The sequence below is a fragment of the Cuculus canorus genome, chromosome 1, assembly GCF_017976375.1.
Source record: "Cuculus canorus isolate bCucCan1 chromosome 1, bCucCan1.pri, whole genome shotgun sequence".
Classification (NCBI taxonomy): Eukaryota; Metazoa; Chordata; class Aves; order Cuculiformes; family Cuculidae; genus Cuculus; species Cuculus canorus.
In genome coordinates, this window is record NC_071401.1 from 108,914,691 (window position 1) to 108,935,661 (window position 20,971).

General features: G+C 36.4%; 1 protein-coding gene across 3 annotated transcripts in view; it reads left to right on the forward strand.

The window, feature by feature from the left end:
* CADM2 (cell adhesion molecule 2) overlaps positions 1-20,971 on the forward strand; it is a 660,645-nt gene that overhangs the window by 562,097 nt on the left and 77,577 nt on the right. For all 3 annotated transcript variants that reach the window (XM_054052742.1, XM_054052751.1, XM_054052759.1), the window contains one exon: positions 1,199-1,289. In XM_054052742.1, the coding sequence (XP_053908717.1) occupies positions 1,199-1,289 (91 nt within the window). The remainder of the gene's footprint in view (positions 1-1,198; positions 1,290-20,971) is intronic.

Here is a 20,971-nt window from a genome sequence, read left to right on the forward strand (position 1 = left end):
GATTTTATAAGGTTGTATTGTCATGGTCTTTCACATTTGCTTGATAATAGCATACCTGTGGTGTCACTGCTACCATTCTGCTAATGAAATAGGAATTGCAAATTGGATGAGACAAAACATACCTTAGATCCGCAGGTTAAAGTATTTCTTGCACCATGGATGAAGATGTACACTTTTATTTGGAAAACAAGAACAGGAAATAAGAATTTATGTTTTCTTATTGAGTTTGAAAATTATCCTCATTATGACTATGAACTCTTTTTTTCATTTCCTAAGGAAAAGACTGGTTTGTGTAGAAATGTTTTTCTTTGTGGTCTTCTTTTTCCTTATAAGAGGTGCCCCCTCTAACTCATGTAAAAAATTTTGATTATGAGAATATATCCTTGCAAGGCAGATGGCATGATGTTTTAAAAGCTAAAGATATACTGAAGGTGTTTTATTCTCCATGAGTTCACAGTACTTATATTGTGTGTATTCTTGGAATTGAAATTATGAAGTTAATTCCAAGATATAGGAATAATACTTTAAATTATTTAAGTCAAACAACAGACTTTATATAGTGCTTCTTACAGATATTTAAAACATTCTCTTTGTAAATTTTGTTTAAAAAAAAGAATGTTCTGTTTTACGGGCAGCCCTCTTGCATTTCAGAAATAATATCCTGTAAAATGCTTATAATAAGCTATTTTATCTGAAGTCCCATTGTGGCTTTCTTATTATGAGTTTCAAGCTTCTGCAACAATAAAAGTGTTCTTATTCAAATGTATATTATTGCATTCATTCCTCCAATAGCAGCATTCCATCATATCAACTTATAAGTAGACAAAGAAACAATTTCACAGAGTACTTGTTATTCATCCTCAATATTTTTTATTTCATTGTTAGCAGGCTTTGGAATAGTCATACGATATGAGTGTTTGCATTGAATACAGGAAGAAAAAAAAGTTATTTCCTCATGTGCTTTCTATCTGTGTTTCCTCGGGATATAAAAAAGTTACTGCTTTAGTTCCATTGGTCATTTTTGTTGCCTTCTTGAAGACAATGAATATTGCACAAGGCTCCATATAAAAGCATCTCCAAATATAAATTAAATCTATGCTATAGTCTTTTGTAAAGAGAGAATAATGTACCGTTAGATAATAAATCTTTTTTTTTCTTGTGTATCAACAAGATGTCTCTTTTTTTTTTTTCTTCCTAGATACACCTTTAGTTAAAATAATTTCTTCCAATTCATGGCCTGAAGAAGGACAAACTATAATTTTGACTTGTGAATCCAAAGGAAAACCAGTGTAAGTGATTTAACAAGTAATATAAGTAATATGTTTTTGCTATTTTCCTTATTCTGCTGTGATTGCAATCTTCAGCTGCAGAAATCTGCTGGTTTTGTCTTATCCTGGAGTGTAAAGTAATTTGTGGTATAGAAAACCCCTTGAAGCCTGTCTTCATTAAGTGTCTGACGAAGATTGGTCTTTTACTTTGTCATCTATTTCAGTTTTCAGGAAGAATTCCAGCTGTGAGACTTTTTTCTTTTTTGTTTTTTTTCAGTCAGGTATATCAACCTGAAAGGAGTGCAGGTTTAAATCAGTCACTGTTTATATCCTTGAACTGATGGTAGAAGAGAAAACATCACATGAAAATCTTCCTACATCAACTAGCCTTAGAGAAAATATATTGAACTTTCTGCATGCTTTAGCTGCTGTTTATATGGGAATTTGAAGTTTAAAGATATGTGCAGCTTGGAACCTGTTTCTACTGAGTTTTAAAAGATGTAGCCTGCCTTAAGAATATAAGTTGTTTTACTTGGCAATTAACATCTCTGCCATCAATATTTTTTAAAGGCAGATCTGTAGAGATTAACTCTTGCACAGAGTCTACTATTTAACTAGACTTCACACTTTAAAATGGTATCTGCTCAGATGAGTTATTATATATTCTACCAGAAGTCCTGGCTGACTGGAGGTAGTTCCATTTGACTGGAGGTTGGCAATTGTTACACCCACTCACAAGAAGGGTCAGAGGGAGGATCCGGAGAACTACAGGCCTGTCACTCTGACCTTAGTGCCAAGGAAGGTCATAGAGCAGGTCATCTTGAGTGCTATCACACAGCACACACAAGACAACCAGGTGATCAGGTCCATTTAGCATGGGTTTATGAAAGGCAGATCCTGCCAAGCTAACCTGGTCACCTTCTATGACAAGACGACCCACTTAATGAAGGGTGGAAAGGCTGTGGATGTAGTGTACTTAGACTTCAGTAAAGCCTTTGACATCATTTCTCAACGTATTCTGCTCATGAAACTGGCCTGGACAGTCATATCCTCTGCTGGGTAAAAAACTGGCTGGATAGCTGGGCACAAAGAGTAGCGATAAATGGGGTTAAATCTATAAGGGAAGTGATTGTCCCACTATACTCAGCACTGATGAGGCTGCACCTTGAATACTGTATTCAGTTTTCATCATAACTTAGCAGGTGACAGCTACGTGCCAAGTGCTTTGTTTGGTATATAGATTTCAGGCATTCTGGCACCACGTGCTTGATTTTGACCATTCATTTAACATTCACTGTGGGGATTAAGACTTAAAAGTAAGGCAGTCATTACATACTTCTATATTTTTATTACCTGTTGTTTGTTGGGGAGAGGGACAGTTTGTCCCTTCATATTTGGAGTCATCAAATAATAAGAAAGTTTAGAAGTTATGTTTTTTCTTCCTTCTTTGTGTTCTTTTTAGTTTTGTGAGAAACATAGCTGGATGATTCGATAGATGGATGTAAACTGTGTAGGGGGAAAGGGAGAATAGGTGTACGATAGCAACTAGGGGTTCTAGTCCTCCAATGATTTCACCTGCCTCTGAGTATTAGAAGGAGGCACAGTGTTTTTCAGTTTCTGAGTTACAGAAACCATTTCAACTATTTTTAAATATCTGCACAGTAAATATTTACATCTGAACTGCTGACATGGGCTTCCTTTTGCATTCGGTGGAGAGAGTTAGGCACTGTTATGACTTGACTGGTCTGATCTACATTAGACAATTACAGAAGAAAGAGTGGGGCACCTGTATGTGGCAGCCTTTCGGGCATAAATATTTTGCCAATAAATGCACCTCTAATTGTCCATGCCTCAAGAATTGCCAACATCAGCTGGTCTGTATCGCTTCATTAGGTCAGTCTTTCACAGCACAGAGCCAGTAATAAATAGGCATCCTCCTGGGAGCAGTTTGCAGTTGCTTAGCATGAGAAACAATAATGTCATGCTCTCAACTTACACTGTGATTACCTTCTGGCTTGTAGAGAGAGAGAAATCGGAGAGGTCCACAGAGCCCAGATATGTCAGTGCCACAAGATAAGTGATGAACTGTGGGTTTCATGGAGAGCACAGAGGCAACTACCGTCCTTCACTGCCATTTACACACCGTGGGTTAATGTCTATACACTGTCAACTTTATGTCACAATTACAACAGTCTCTCCTGTTTTCTGTAGGCAGCAGTGAATCATACCAGTAAATGAACATTTACTTATAGGTACATTTCTCTTGTATCCCAGAGCAATTTTCACAAGCTTCAAAACAGCATTTGAGATGAAAATGGAGAAAGAATGAAACCTGCTTTTGACTGTGGTGACAATCATGATACTGATAGCTGATCCAGAGTAATTCTTTTCCAAAAGGGTAAAGCAGAATAAGGCTAGAACTAGAACATACTTACCCCACCTTACATTTCATCACTAAGCCCCTCCTTGCAGGGATTTTCTCCCTCAAACCACGTGCATCACAGATACCCAGATAGTGTGTTTTGAGTCTACAATACAGTCTTAGGGAAAAGCCCTACCTTACTGTCTTGAGCAACACCTCTGGGAAATCAACTGTTCTCCACATCTTCTGCTGAAACAGCATCCTCCGGGGACATAGAATAGAAATAAGGAACAACAATTTATTAGGTGTTGAAACTGGAGAACTAAGGCCTTGTTAAGCTTTCATAGTTTAGGATATATCACTTGCCTTGACCAGTCAAGGGCCATGACTTTAGACAAGAGAAAAAAATACCTCAGACTTAGATGTAAGCTGCATCAATTGTAATAATGTGAGAAATTGGCTGGAATTTTCCCAGACTCTGAGGTTGCTAGTTGTTATGAATGGGTTTGTGCATCCTCACATTCCAGGTCTTGGTGCAGAGATAGCAACGTGGGAACAAGGGTCCTGAGATTGGGCTAAGGAGAGGAGAGAAGCTGGGAGAATGGAAGAGCGGTTGGAGAGAAGTCTGTGAGCCACTTTGAATGATTCAATGAGGCAACATTAGAGGGTGTGAGACAGGATGCACACATTCTGTAACTGCTCTTTGATTTCTCTGCTTGTTACTATGAGAATGAGGATGAGGATAGCTTTGACTCTGGTCATTACCCTCTGCTTATTGCTATTAGGGGAATTACTTTGGAGGCAGGAGCTGTTCTTCTGGATAAGCACTCTGTTGCTGCTATATAAGTGTAATGATACCAATAAGAAGAGCAGCCCAGGTTTCCTGGCTGTTCTGCAGTGTTCTTTCAGGGGCCATGCAATGATCAATAAGATGTCACAGATCGTTATAGACTCTTCCACAGTTCCCTCTAGAGTATGTGTTGTAGCTGGTGCAGCTTCAAACAGAGGAAGGCTTCCTGAGAGGTGCTGGGGAGGTTACTGGAAAAACCATCTGTCCCTGGGTTTGCCCCTAGGGGCTCTGATAGGACCTATGTTGTGACACCAGTCCCACATGGTGGGCTGACATGCTGACCACAGTGTTGAGTCAGAATGGGAGTGGTAAGATGGTGAGAGGAGAAGGCTTCCTTATATATTGTCTTCCGAAAGACCTGCCTCTTGCTTCCATATACAACTCTGGCTGAATTTACCGCACCTAGGATCTAGCGTCAAATCTTGAGTATTCTCTAAAAAATCAAGGTACGCTTACGGATATGATGGTGTTCTGATCTAATTTGTGTGGCACTTGGGACACCAGTTAGAAACAACAGTGAAAAGTTATTATTTGGAATATTTTATTCATAAAGATATGATATTTCCAATTAAAATTTTCTGATGGTGGAAGGCCAAAAAAAGATATACAATCATCGCTTTAACACAGAGATTGTTTTTAAACAGACCTTATAATTCACTATAGAAACATACCCTATTATCTGTAATATTTTAAGGGAACTTGAGACAGTATATGGCAGACAAAATATAAGAGAATTATTTTTGAAAAATTCTAGTAGATCTGTTTGTGACAGCTTAGTCTTTCCTAACTCAATGTTTAGTTGTTGGTTTATTAGCCCTGTTAGTGATTTTAATAATATTAACATTGAATTATTTTTTTAAAAAATGTTATTAAAAGAAGTATTTAGCCATTTCTCTGCATAATTTAGATCAAAATGATGTAGTTGATATCACTGTTCAGTAGCATTACTCTTTTGGAGATATTACTGTGTAGTTTCAAACCAAATTAAAGATAATCTCATTTTTTCAATCCTTAGAGTTATTTTTTTCTTTCCCAGTATTTTTGTCTGGATCCCTGGACAATTGTTAGGCTATAATATTTTATTAAACAAACTTGCCTAATATGTCTGTAAGGTGTTAGTGGCTCTTTGTAATTTATTTTTTAACATAAGATAGTTTTACAAAGGCTTTTATTTATTTCCCAAAGAAGGACATGTAATTAAACATCAGAAATCATAGATATACTTTTTATTAACTCATATATAATGTCTAGTCTTTTCTGAAGTTATCTTGTCTGACAATATTTTGAATATTTTAAAACAAACAAGACAGATGTAAAAAAAAACATCAACCAAAAACAAGGATCAAAATGATCATTCGCAGTCATCTGTGATAACAAAACATTTTAAAAGCCAGTGTTTTCCTGGTGTAAGTTGTAGTTTCTAGACACCGCTGTGTTTTAACAATATAATCTGACTACTCAAACCCAAAAGGGAACTCAAATACTGCCCCACAATGAAAGCAAATTTCAATATGTAATATTCTTAGCACACTCACCAAAGCGTGCATGAAATATGTTTTTTTTTTTTTAAAGTCAGTGTCATTTCAGCAGAAAGGATGTCAAAATATAATGGAATAATTAGGGCACAGGAAACAAAGAGAGAGTTGGCTGTCTCCTGTGTGCTTGAGAGAAATGTCTTTCCATTCCATGCAGCTCAGGGGAATCATAGTATAGTTGGCTGACTAATATAAAGTGAATATTTGGCCTTGTTTGAAATAAACAGGAGAGATTTTTATTTCAGGAGAACACTCATATATATATCCTTATTAGAGTAACATTATTTGTAAGGTCATCGAAAAGTTATAGAGGAAAGCACAAGAAGTAATAAACATTCATATACGAACCCATTAATATAAAGGGTAGTCAAATAAACTCTTAATATTAGAAAAATTAATCACTTTTAATAGTGAGGGCACACCAAATAATCAAGCTCGCACTATAAAGATATTGTAAACTATGTGTGTGGTATCACCACAATATTTCCATCTTTCCTAGTTATCTATTTAAAGAAGACCTTCTTGAGTGAGACAAATGCTTTACAAAGACAGATGGAAACAAATATTAATGATAACAGAGGAACATACAATATGATCCTGTCAGTGACCCCAGCAAGTGACTGTTTCATTTGAGAAGGACCTGACAGGGCTCTAGGTGAAAAGAGAAAACTTAGTGAGGAGATTTAACAAGGATTCAGCCACCGGAAAACAGCAAATCCTGGACCCATACAGGCTCATGTTTAGCCTACTGTCAGCCAAGAATCCAAGGTCCTTCTCAGCTTAGGTGTTGGATTTTGCATCTGTCTTTGCTGAATTTCCCCGCCTTCCATGAGGGACCCCTTGGCCCTTTACTCCAGCTTGCAGAGCCCCCCTCTCCCCCCTTTAACAGTGGTCTTCCCTTCAAGCGTGCTCAGTACAGTCAAAGTTTGGTGTAAACAACCAACTTAATGGAAACATATTCCACCACCTCAGCGTGGTCTTTAATATTAAACAGTTAAACAGAACAGGACCCAAGATAGACTCCTGAAGATGTCTGCCTGTAACCAGCCACCAGCTAGGGTGTCCCTTCAACTCAATCAATGGTCCAGATAGTTTTTCACCCAGGACAACGATAACATTCCAGCCTAGATACGATCGATACCATTGGAGACAGTGAGTGAAGTCCTGCTAAAGTCAAAGTAGACAACATACACTGTGTTCTTTATTGACAGATCCTGTCATTTCTTTAGAATTTTCACATTTGGTAGTTAGAAAATTATAGAAACATTTATATCACAAATTGCTTTGTCACAGGTTCAAGGGTAAAATATATTATAAAGAAAAGAGTGGAAAACCTCTTCCTTCCTCTGAATTTCAAACTAAGACAAAGTGGAAAGACCTCTGAACCTAAGGGAGGTATTTAGAGAAATTCTAGAAGGGACACATTTGGATTTCCTGACTTTCATTATGCTATGAGAAACATCATAATGCTTTGCTTCCTGAAAACTGTAGTAATATGGGCAGAATGTAGCCTTTGAAGAGGATTCCTGACTTCTTCAGTGGGATAGTAATTGTGAATGGTAGCTATGAGTGATCAGTGATGACTCAGGCCTTATTTAATGCCTGCCCTCAGAATACAAAAATAAAATAATCACTTAGTATCTAAGAACTTGGCAAAAATATAAATGTTTATATATATCATACCTGCAGACAATTAGAGTATTCAGTTGCCTGAAATGTACAGCTGTGAACTGAAGCAGAAAAAAAATCCTAAGATCAAATTTGACAAATAGATAATGTATATTTTACATCTGACATTGATCACAGTCCCGATTTTCCCAAGAGAATGTGACGTGATACAGCACCACACACAGAAGATAGCATATCGTTCATTTTAATTGTTACAGAGAGTTCTTAGCTCTTCTACAAATCTGTGCTTGAGAGTCTGAAATCAAAAACTAGTGGAGAAAATTGCAGAAACCCACTTGACATTCAGCTGTTAACAGTTAGATGTAAGTAGTTTGCCAATATTGCTTAGAAACTACATCATAATGGCAGGTTTAGATTCTGAATCATTAGCCTAACGGCTAGCTTTTTGTCCGTGTACAATTCTTTCTTTCCTACTTTGACATGATATACTTCCCAGCTTCTCTAGCAGGCGAGATGGAGGTTCTGTAAGAAATTATCTCATTTTCTGCATAAATTTTATTCACTGCGGAATACTGTCTGGACTGTGACATGAATTCCTAGCAGCCTAGAAAGGAACGTTAGTATTAATTCCACTTGTATGAATTATCATAATGAATCTGGAAAAGCATGTATGTCTCTGTGTTTATAAATCACCTTGCAGAATGAATCCACAGCCCAAACTGTATGCTCAGGCAGTATCAATAAATATTAATTACTTGGAAAATTGGATTTATTTGTCCATATCCAGGACGAAATATTATTCTAGCAAAATAAGAACATGATGTCAAAGTATTTCTTCCTTAAGCTTCATACATATTTGTTCATGAGAACTCCTGAATCCTAACAGTCTATTTCCAGATTTCTCTGGAAAGGACCACCTACAACTCAAGTCAAGTAGGTGAAAAGGAAGAAGGAAATTTAGATACTGGAGTTCTACTGTTTTATGTTTAGGTCTGGACAATCTTTGTCTCAGCAGAAAAATACAATTTGTTTATTTTTTTATTTTTGTCATAACTGCTATGCATTTAAGAGACTAGGAATCTCCCTGGCATCCTTCGCTTTGATCCCAGAAATAGTGTTGACTTCCAGTACCTCTCAGTAACTGAAGTATCTTTCTTTTACCTGTTTTATGCTTTCTGAGCACTCTGAATTTACACTTAAATTTCCAGGGACACATCTCATGTACAGCTTTGGACAGAATTCTGTAAATAGGTTCTTGAATAAATGCTTACGTATGTAGGACAAAATATGTTATCTGTGGATGTAGACTTGGACAAACATAAGAACGCCTCCTTGCAGTTCTCAGCCCTATGTTCCTTGTCTTTGGGGAATCGCTCTCAGGATAGTTCAGGCTCTTCTATTCCTTCCTTTTGCCTTACATTCTGTCCACTCCTAGTTGTCTGTCTTTGAATTTGATTTGTTCAGCAGTTAGAGCCTCTCCTACAAATACAGGTGGTGTCTGTGTCCTGTCTATGTCTTCTACCTTGTCATAGTTTCTTGAAGTTTCTTTGTATTATTTTTTTAAATAATGTTTTTTCATCTTTGTATCTTTATCCTTTTTAGGCTCTCTCTATTCTTTCCAGTTTGGAGAAGTGTGAACTTAGATTTCTCCAAGAGGAACTGATTGTATTTGAGCAGATGATTGTTAACTCATAAAGCAACCTACTGTTAACTAGATCTGATAGGATATAACCCATGCTGGCTAATGTTAATCCCTCTGTATCCCATGGTTATTGTCAAATGCATAGAAATTATCATCAAGCAGACTTGTAAGTCAAGCATCTGGATTCTCCACCCATGCAGGCAGCACTGCTTACATATAAAGAAAGCTTTATCAGTATTAAATACTGCATTTCAAGCTCTTTCATTTGGGAAGGTGAAGAGAAAATATATCATGTGTCAAATAGACTGGTCACATAGCATGTGACAGAAGTTTTGTAGATGAGAATATGCATAACACTTGATAATGGTGAACCTTTACAATATCCAAATTCTATGTGCAATTTTATTTTTAAATAATTCTAGTTAATATTGTCACTGATGCCAGCCCAAATCTACTGAAGCCAAACTTGGCAATGTTTACCAGTACTTTGCCATCATTGCTGTAATTACGTTCTTTGGATAGTTGACCAATTTTTAAATTATTGTAATTTTGAAGGAGTTGATCCTAATGTTATCTCCAGCCTTGATTTAGTAGGCATCTGTTATGTGCTATGTTGAATGAGTTTTTGTTTTCAGTAAAATATTCTAAAATCATATGAAGAATATAATATAAATTGTCGAAAAAAAATCTACCCAGATAGGTAGTTTCTCTTTGCAAAAAAAAAAAAAAAAAAAAGCCAATTATTTTAAAAGATTATGTAAATATTTAACTTGCAACCTTCTACACTAATATTTCATCGACATTACACCTCCACTGTGGAATTATGCTGTGATGTAGTAGATAACATATTAAGAAGCAGGTAACATTTTTGCTGAGATACAGCATGTATGTTTAATAGATTAAATTTCAATTTGTGTAAAACATCCTGGCCGTCTGGGAGGCTGTATCTTCTTTTCACAGCTGGGACCTTCTATGCTTCTTTTTTTTCTTTTTTTTCTTTTTTTTTTTTTTTTTTTAAGTGTTTCGCAGGGAGTTGGGAAATTGATCTTATAAAAAGTATGACACAAAGAAACAGGTGGGAGCATTAGTGCCTGTCTGAAAATTACACTTTACAATAAAGCCTCCTGCTGTGCTTAAGAACTTCCGCTTTAGTGTTCTGTAAAATGATCACATTGCCTAATAGGCTCAATTCAATAATTGCTTTTCCTCTTCTTGAAAGTTTCCCTGTTCTGCAGTGTTTACACATAAAATGGTGCAGAAAGTACAGTGTCAAAAACAACTAGATGCAGCTTTTTTGGTGCTCATTAAATCCATTTTGCATGTGTATTCTTCTTGAAACAATTATTTTCCTTGCTTTTAGGAGGGAACACATTCTAAAATAAAAAAGATCCATGGAATAGAATAATAGATAAAATTGAGATACAGCATGGATAATTCTAATTGAGTACTGGACTGGAAGTTAAAATATGAGAAAAAAAAAACCTTTGGGAGAGGATATGATGCTCAGTCTATTAGATACTTCAGTTTCTATAAATAAAGTATTAGCTACACTTACGGGTAAAATTACAGCAGTCTTGAATCAACTATTGACAGTAGAACAAAAGAATACACGTTTAGTGTAACTCCTTCAGTGCAAATCATGCTCATGGTATTTGCCCTGTTACATAATTCCAGAAAAAAAATTTGTTGCCATTACAGCAGGTGTGATCTGGAACACATTGTTTCACAGACAACACCAGCTCTAGGGTCCTCCCATTCTAAAACTCATTTCTTGTTAGGAAAACATAATCTTTATGAGACTCTGATTTTAGAATTGATCTTCTTTTTCCCTATTGAAAATAGTTGCTATTGTTCCTTTCTCTGCTGTTACTTTACATATTTCAGTTCATTATTTCTAAAATTATTTCTATTATTTCTCATTCCCTAGCATTCTATGACAATGTTAGATATATTTTTTTTCTTAAATTACAGTTATGTGGGAGGGTTTTTTTCCTATTTTTAAAGCACTCAGAGAAGAGAGCAGCATGTTTCTGTAACTCGGTTTATTATACATCTATTCCATATATTTACTGTGATCTCAAGCTCTTGGTATGCAGAACTCAAGCTCAGAGGGTAACCTTTCTTGAATCACTGAATTGCTATAGAGATGTAGATATTGGCCTGCTCACCAGTCATTGTGAAGCTGAGGCTCATGTATGATTAATGTGCAAATGAAGTGCAGAAAATGAGCACTGGAAGAAAGGGTTTAATCGACAAACTCAAATGTAGCCTTGTGCCTGATCATTCTTCTCTAGAATTATATACTCTCAGTCAGTGTACAAATTTTAAAAGAGGGTATAAATGGGATGAGTATGGAAGAATACAATACAGTTGAGTCCATTGGCACACTTTTGGAATGGCTGCTTTATACATGAAAGGCAAAGCCGTGAGTGAATTGTGGTTTGTTTTTTTTTTTGTTTTTTTTTTTTTCAATTGAGTCCTGTCCCTGTACCGTTCCTGCGTAGTACTACACTAATACTCATAGTGCACTTGCACCAGAGAAAGCTATTCAGTAAATCCAGTGCTCGCTTCACAATTTTCTGGAACTATATTGGCAGTTTTCCTTTCCTCACGAAACTGAGACTCATAGTCCCTATTGGCAGCAATTCTTTTTGCTACAGGACAACCCAAGAGAACTGTTTTGAAAGGTGGTGAAATTGTTTCACTACACAGCAAAGAAATTCTGCTCTATTACTGAATAGACAGTGAGACCTATTCACAAGCTCATTGAATTTCCAAGTGTTGCATGCATATATTATTGGTTTCTTTTTTTAATTGTTTTTTGGAAGAAGCTCTTTGATCTGCTTTCCCAAGAATTATTGCAGAGGAAAATCACTTGATAGTGCATGGAAAAATCACTTGCTGTGAGAGAGTACTATTCTGACGTATATTTTGACAAATATGCCAAATGGGTAGCATATTTACAAAAGATATGTTATTTGTCATGAATGGAAGGAATTGTGTAGCTTTCCACACAAAGAACTTTGTGGCATTAGCCCAGCCAATTAAGCCACCTCTTAAAGGCTGGAAAGCAAATGTTGTAAAAATATCCAAACAACCATTTTAGGTGTGAAAATGTATGCTTAACACTACTCTATGGTGTGTGAGCATAGTTTCAGAACAAACAGAGATGACAAGGTAAGTGGGATTCTTGTTCTGAAAACCATGGCAAGAAACAGGTAAGAAAATGAATAAATTAACATTTATTATCTGTGTAAATTGCAAGTAATTCATTGTTCATTTTAGATAGTCTTTGTCTTTCTATTGCAAGGAAAATCTCAGAGATTTCACAGACTTAAGTTTGGCTAGTTAAAAATTAAACTTCCAGTTTCAAGTCTTAGTATTTAAAGTACCACTGTAAACTGTTTCCAAAACTCGTAAGACCTGAGGAGAAACTGTCTGTGCTTTGTAGTCTTCCATGGAAAAGCAAAAGCAATGGGCTGAAAGGATGCAGAACTGCAAGAAGAGAATTGTCAAGTAATCTCTGTGGCTGGCTGCCTGATCCGTCTCTCATCTAAGAAGCTCCTATAAGTAGCTGAGGAGCTGAGCAGCAATGCTAGAGCTCTTAATGATGAATAACCCAGTCAGAGAATTATCTAACTGGAAGACAGTGGTGAGTCTATTGGGTTTTGGCTGGTGGGGCCCTGAACAGAAAATTCCACCACAGATGTGCATGCTGAGCTGCATACATACCTTTTTTGATACATTATGCAGCAGACGTTTGAGGGAACAGTCTTGTACAAGGAAGAACAGCAGAGGTTATTCATTATCAAAATAATACAAATAAGATGAGAGTATTTATTGCTCATACATTAGAAAACCGAAAAAATGACTGAAACTTAGTATAGGACCCTGTAACTTTCTCTTGTGCACATCCTTCCATGTTTATCAGGATGTACCATGTGTCCATAAGTGGTGAGTTGACCATAGCTGGCTGCCAGACACCCTTCTGGTCACTCTTGCAATCAGCCTACTCAACAGGACATAGATGGTGATAAGGACAGGGAGATCACATATATCAGTTATTGTCATGGGCAAAACAGGCTCAGCTTGGGGAAAAATAATTTAATTTATTGACAGTTAAAATAGAGTTTGATGGTGAGAAACAAAGGCAAAAACCGAGAACACCTTCCCCTCACCCCACACATTTCTCCTGGGCTCACTTTCACTCCTTATGCCTAGCTTCTTTATTTCCCACTTCCAGGGGATGAGGAATGGGAGCTGTGTTCAGCCTATAACCTCCCCTCTCTGTGGCTGCTTCCTCCTCACGCTGCTCTGGAGTGTTCTTCTCCATGGACTGCAGGGAAATCCCTGCTCCAGTGTCTGGATATCTCCTCCCTCCTCCTGCACTCCCCTCAGTGCTCACAGAGCTGTTTCTCGCACTGTTCACCTCACTGCCAGGCAGCATTTTGCCCTTCCTTACACAGACTCTTCCCACAGCAGTTCCATTGCAGTTGTGGGGCTCAGCCATACCCTGTGACGGGACCATGGTTGTTCTCATTGTTTGGGGTTATTACTGCTTAAAAACAAAGTCGATTTTAAGATGAAATTATAAAGATTTTAGCAAAGATTAAGAAGTGCTGTTGGGATAAACTGTGATATCCCCATGGTAGGAGCAGGACATCCAGCCATACCTGCTTAGTGTGCAGTAGTGCTCGCTCCAGAGCTGGGACAGATGACAGAGAGTGGGGCAGTGTGGCTCTTTGGGGGATGGTAGAAGGAAGGTAAGTGTGAGGCAGGACGGAGTTTCTATATATTGTTGCTGTTTAATTGTGATTTTGGAGTTTAGGTTCTTTTTTTTTTTTTTACTTTCTACTGCTCTCAAATACCCTTAGACTATCTTCTTACCTCATACATATATTTCTGGAATGCTCCAAATGGAGTTGGTTTGTGACAGTCCAAGGGAGCTCTCAGTACCACCTATATTCAGCTTGTTCTTTAAAATATATTTACTTGTAGTTTGCACTCAGAGACAGAAAATAAAGTCTAGACGATTATATGGTAATCAACATCAAAAAGGGGAACTACATAAAAATGAAGAATCTTGTTAAAAAGAAGCTGTAAGGGTCAGCTAAGAAAATTTAATCTTTCGAGACAGACATGTTAGAAAAATAAAAATAGGGCTTAGAACTACAGATTCAATACATATCACCTAGAAGAAACATTTGAGAAGGAGAAACTGGTGAGGCTAAACAGAAGAGAAAGCAAAGTAATAAAAATGGCAAAGCCATAATTTGAAAAGCTGAAGTTGTTTTCCAAAGGAAAGAGAAGATCCTTAGATATTTGCAGATTGAATCTGAAAATGCAGTGAGCCAAGCAACAACAACAACAAAAAAAAATTGTAAAAAAAAAAGGAATAGAAAGAAGAAATGTTTGAGGAGCAACCAACAAATGGAATTGAAAATAAGAGTTAAACTTTCTGAATATATGCCAGCACTTATGATAGTACATTTCTAGGATTGACTGAGGGTATAAGGGGAAAGCCAGATGAATTTTCTACATCCATGTTCACTGTGGAAGAGACTGGGTATACTACAGAATGATTCCCTTTTTTTTCTGAGGTGCTCACAAGCAAGATTTTCTTAAATTGACCACAGAGGAGGTTGTGGAACAAAAGGGCAAAATGAGCAGTAACAAGCCAGTAGTATCATATGATTTCACCTCGGCATTTGAAGGGAATTCAAGAATGAGATTGGTGAACTATGATCAGTGACAGGAAGCTTCATTCCACTCAGGACAGTAGTGTTTCAGGATAAAGCCCAGAATGTGCAAGTCTATGGAATGGACATCTGGGTTCACAAATGAAAAACAAACAAACAAACAAACAAACAAAATGATAAAAATGACTAGAATTAGCAGACTTTGGAATAAAATCAAATTTTTTGGGGGGAATAACTTTTGCAGAGGTAAACTTCTATCTAATAAGCACATTTGAGTTCCTTGAAGGGCATAGAAAATATGCCTTCTGGTGGCCTATTTGAAATAGATGGGAAAATATTACAGAAGTTTCCAAAACTGCAAATGCAAAGAGATAGTTGTTAGGGATTGTAGGTTTCATTTTCTTTTCAAATATAATAGTTTAAGGGTAAACTAAGCTAGTAATATCTCGTTTTTTGCAAAGCAAGGAGGTCATTTTTCATACAATGACTAGTAAACTTTGGGAATTTGTTGTCAGGGGATATGGCAGATGGTAAAAATTCATAGTAATTCAAGGGAAAACTGCATGAGCTCTTGGAAAGGAAAATCCTTAAGGTTTACAGAGTATTTTTTAACTGTACTTAGTGTCAGAAGTGCCTGAAATAGTTGTAGGTCAGAGGAGTGCTTGGGGAGGCAACATCTGTGCTTGGCCTGTTCCCTAGACATCTGCTTATCCCTGGTGTTGAAGATAAGGCACTGGGCTAGCTGAACTTTTACTCTCATATGGTACAGCTGTTTCTCTGCTGTTAAGCGCTGAACATAGCTTGTTGTGGCTTGCTAGGGCTAGATGCTAATGGAGCTGCATCCCATTGAAAGCTTGAGGATATTTCCATTACAGTGCTAAAATTATTACCATGAAGGTAATAATGAATAATTTTCTGTGTGCGAGAAGTTTTTGTGAACTGAAGCACTCTCCTCTTTCTGGAAGTAATGATACATTTGGGAGAAGAAAAGCAAACTCCTATAAGTAAATAATGTTTGTCGCTTTTTTCCCTTTTTATTGTGTTACTGTTGCATGAGTTATTTGTAGATGTAAAAGAAATTGACACAGACTACAGTATAGGATTTAGCTCTGAAATAGAAATAATCATAAGTTCCCAATGTAGTGTTATTAAGATTTCATTATATTATCTTGAAAGCATGAAACATTTTATTATTTATTATGATCTAATAGAGCATGCTTCAACATCAGATTTTCTTGACACTGTTAAAAAAATATAGCTGAGGTACAAAAATTTTATGGTCTCTTTCCATTCCTTTGGTGCTCCTATAACTGTTATAAATATCAACAAACATTTGATTACTTCTTGAGAAGAACCCTTGATTCAGCTTAACATCTTAGAAATGTTGTTGTTATGGCTGGTTGTTAAAAGTAGCTTGTCTGGCAAAAAGAAGCTACATCTCCCAAACTTCATGATGTTCTTATATGCATTGAAAGTCAAGAAGTGCATACCTTGGTTAATGAGCGTTGGTACTGAAGACTTTGTATAGTCCTTGCTTGTCATTCAAGTTGTAGCACTGGTACTTTTATCACCTCTCTGGATGTTGTCACTGCACCTCAAGTGCATGAAAGAATTTTAGTTTAATGAGGCTTCTCCTTGACTGCGCCTTACATCAACAGCAAATTATTTTCATCAAGTAGTATTTGGACAAGCAAGTAACTGTGAATGAGATTTTTAACTGTTTTCCTAATGGAAAAAGCGGAAGCAAATCAGCCGCTCTTCATTTTCCTCTTTGATTCTTGTGCCAGCAAGCATTTAACCTTAGCTCAAAAAATGCAGCTGGTGTTTCTTATATGGGATTTCTCAGCTTATGGTAATAACAGAGACAGGGTTCCTTAGGAGTGTTGGAATACATCTCTTACTGGAAACAGTGCAAGTTAGACATCTGAATATCCATGTCTTATCCTGAAATATCTAAACAGCCTTAACTCCTGACTCATCAAAGGAAAAAAAAAAGCTCATAATAATCTCATAACAATAATCTCATTGAGATTATTATCAATCATTAATATAATGTACTAATGATTATTTAATATAATTAAAATACAATACCTGATTCTATTATTGGAATGTAATAACAATATAATTCCTCATTAGTACCTTTGTATTCCATTCGGACCTCAGCTGGCAGTGGGAATATTATCAACAGACATAATGTTGACAAAGGAGGGAGAGAAAAGAGAACTAAAAGTGTGATGTGACTGTCGCTACTTCTGTTTCCTCTTTCTTGCACTCTCCATCTTTATCTCAAAGTGGCACTCCAGCATAGCCTATGTAAGCCAAGCTTGTTTCAGAAAATGTACATTTCTGATCTTATAATATGAAAATATAAAATATTTAAGATATGTGGTGGTGAAGCTTTCTGCTATTTTTCTGTTATTTCTGATAAATCAATATTTTCCCCAGCTTTTGTTGCTCTGGCTGGGAATGCTGTATGCTTGTAGACTTGTATGAAGAAAAACAACTATATAAACTGTTCTGAAGATATGCCAGTTAAGAAGATGTTATTTTCCTCTCTTCTATGAAACGCGTAGTAACTAAGGTGTGCATATTCTATTATTATGCTTTGCTGATGCTTTCTTATCCTCAGTAGTACTTCATTAGCATTAAGAACATAGTTCCTGGTTAATCCCAGCAATTTTCAGTAGCCATTATGATGCATCCACTTGAGCACCATATTATCTTAATAATGCTGACATTTACATGTCTTTGAAATACTTTTTTTTTCAGATATTGTCCATTTAATTCACTGCAGTTTCTATTATCCTTTGTTCTTATTGTCATACTTTACTTACAGCTGATGAAAAAGAATAATTTACTAATTATCAATAGCTCTTAAAAGTTAAGCTAGAATCAACAAGGTGTAAACAGCAGTATAAGAAGCCCAAAGATTTAGCTCTTTGAACACAGACTGCATAATTGGAAACCTATAGAACTAGAATTATAGTGAAACCAGGGCATTAAGATGTCTATGTTTAATCAATGATATTTTTATATGAGTGAAATTCTTACATACCATTTATCATCTCAGCTGTACTCTGATAGAAAAGAAAAAGCCCTTACAAACAGCAATAAAATATTTAAGCAAGCTGTGACAATTATTCTTTATATTCACTTACCTGTATGTAGTTTCCCTTCTCCTACCCCCTGCCCCTGCACTTATCTGAGAGCAAAGGTCTTAGCTTATAAGGCTGAAAAGAAAGGGATTTGTCTTTCTGGTTTGCACATCAATACATGGCACCAATCCCAGGCAGTACAGGGGAAGGGCGTATATTACTGACATGCTCCAGCACTGATCCAGAGTACTTCCAGCTCTGGAATTTTAAAGGAGTTTTCAGGACATCACTGTTTCCCTGCTTCATCTTTTCCCTGTTCCTATGATGGGAGTAACGTTGCTGTAGCCGTTAAGTGTACCTCACTTCTTTTCCTGTGTGAGGTGACCTGGCCATCAGTCTGAAGTTTGGCTTTGCTGACTTCCCATTCTCTGGATGAAGGGGCAGTTTCACGAGTGTACTCCCCCTCTGTCTGCAGCAGTAAGGGAGATGTACCTTATGGAAACGATCTCTCTTCCTTCTCTTTCTTGCACAACCTCATGTTGCCCACTGTGCCTCCACCTGAACAGCTCATTGCTGTGTAATCTGGTCATATCAGGCCTTCAGTACAAGAATTCTGATATAAAAGCAGCATCTTTGCTACTTTATAGAAATTGGAAAACACCTTATCTAATCCATGGTCAAGTCCAGTCTGACCTGTGGATATTCCCTACCAAGTGTTACCTAGTACATTGTCCTTGAGCTATCTGCAAGGCCTCCATTCCCCAGAAAGTATGGCAGAATTTATGACCTTAGATTTTTTTAGTCTATTTTTTTCTTTCCTGCTGCTTCATTGGCTTACACCTCTTCTTCTGCCTTTTTAGCCTTGGGAATTTTTTTGAAAGAGATGTTAAGCCTCTTTCCCCCCCCCCCTCCCCCGGTTAAAATTTAAAAGAAAATAAGTTATTTATCAACTGGCAACAGAAAATGAACAGTATAGCCGTACTGTTTTCTACAGACAGAAGATTTTAAAGTGTGCTTCTTAGGAAAGCTGTGTGTAAGATGTAGAGGTAATGGTGTTTTCTCTGAACTTGAGCCTCAGGCTATAAAATACATATTTAAAAAGTGTGATTAATAGCTGACTACTAGAAATGTTCTAAAATACTTGGTATTTTTACTTAAAGTACTAAAAATACATTAAAATATGCAGATTTCTTTCAGAGTAAATCTGAAAAAAATTAAGTCAGTGCCTATTCCCTGACTTTCTAATGATGTATCTAAAAGAGGTGCACCTCTTTTGTTTACGTTATGTATTAGTGTGCCTTCAGTTCCTTGTTTCCTCCTAATTGATGGTTGGGCCTTGAAAGTTTGGAAATATGGCAGCCTCTTTCTCTCTCCTTCTTTTTGTGTTTCTACATCCATAACTGATAGAAGGCAGAGATAAAGAATACCAGCAGGTTTAGCCTTGCTTGCTTGTTGCAGAAATATCTGAAGACTTGAGAAAGTATAAAGGAATAGAAATGTCCGATCTGTTGTTTGGAAAGTTAGTCATATTCAGAGGAAGCAGAAAGTTGAAGGGGGTATGAAATGAGACACCAAAAGTTTGTAAGTAGATTGAGTATATAAGAAATATGAGAGAGATTCAGGCAAACTGGAAAACCAGTCAGTAAGGTTATGTTTTATAGAATGGGCACTGTAGAGACCAGTCAGCTGAAGGCATTTACTGTTCTTTGCTATGAAAGCTCGTTTGCATATAAACAAGATAGAGTGCACAGCTCCAGTGCAAGAGAGATACAGATCCATGATACCTTGCCCCCTCCCCTCTCTTTTTCTTTTTCTTTTTTTTTTTTTCTTTTTAAGACTACCTTAAAAAGCCTACTGACAGTGTCCCATCAGTGTGTGAATAAAAGTTTCTGTAGAAAAGAAACTGGCAGCCTCCTCCTGAAAACTGTGTACGTATCAGTTATATACGTTATACACACATCCAATATAAAGTGGAACCATCACTATGGTGTTAGTCTGGCTGTTGATAAAGAATGCAATTTTGAATTTAAGAGATCCACTCTCAAGTACACTGATATTAAAATATTGGCAAGGCCTAGGAAGTATAAGGAAAATTGTGGTCAGTTTTAAATATCAAGGGGAAAAAGGAAAGAAAAAAATAAATCCGTTAGTGAAGACAATGAATTTGGATTTCTTGAAGAAAATTAGATACAAGACTAACCTACCACTTAATCTAATGAAGAAGTTCCATTAGAGAAATTAGCAAATTGGTTGGATACCAATTATAATACCAAAAAAACCACTTAAAGACTATAGTAAATTTTACAAATCTTCTGAAGAGATGAAGAGTTCAGATCCATAAAAAAAAATAAAAACTTGAAAATAATTTTGGGTAAAATCCAAAAGTATGCCTATAGAGGAAGTATCAGGCTTGGAAGACTACTGGATGTGTATATTTGGGAAAGTATTCAGTACCCCAATAATTTGGTTTAAAGGTAGAACAAAATGAAGAAATGAAAGATTTCTTATGATGAAGTCTTATGATGAAACTCAAACATAAGAGTATTTTTCATTGAAAGAATAAAAACTGAAGTATTTTTTAATTCTTTTTTATATAAAAATAATAAAACTAAACTGTTTTAGAAGAATGTTATTTGGATTTATTTTTTTGTTTTAAAGCACAAACTTGGAAATGATGTCTGAAAGCATTCAAAGATTTAATCACACCAAAATAAATCTGGCAATTAAGCAGTCTTAAAACAGCTGTAAAAACTGAAATACATTTTGCACTTCCATGAAAGTTAAAGACATCCATTTTGCTACAGATGTCTGAATCTTCACTAGGTTGAAAAGATTGGATATTTAGAATACTTCATAAATTTGCCTACTCCAGAACTTTTTATTGGTTCACA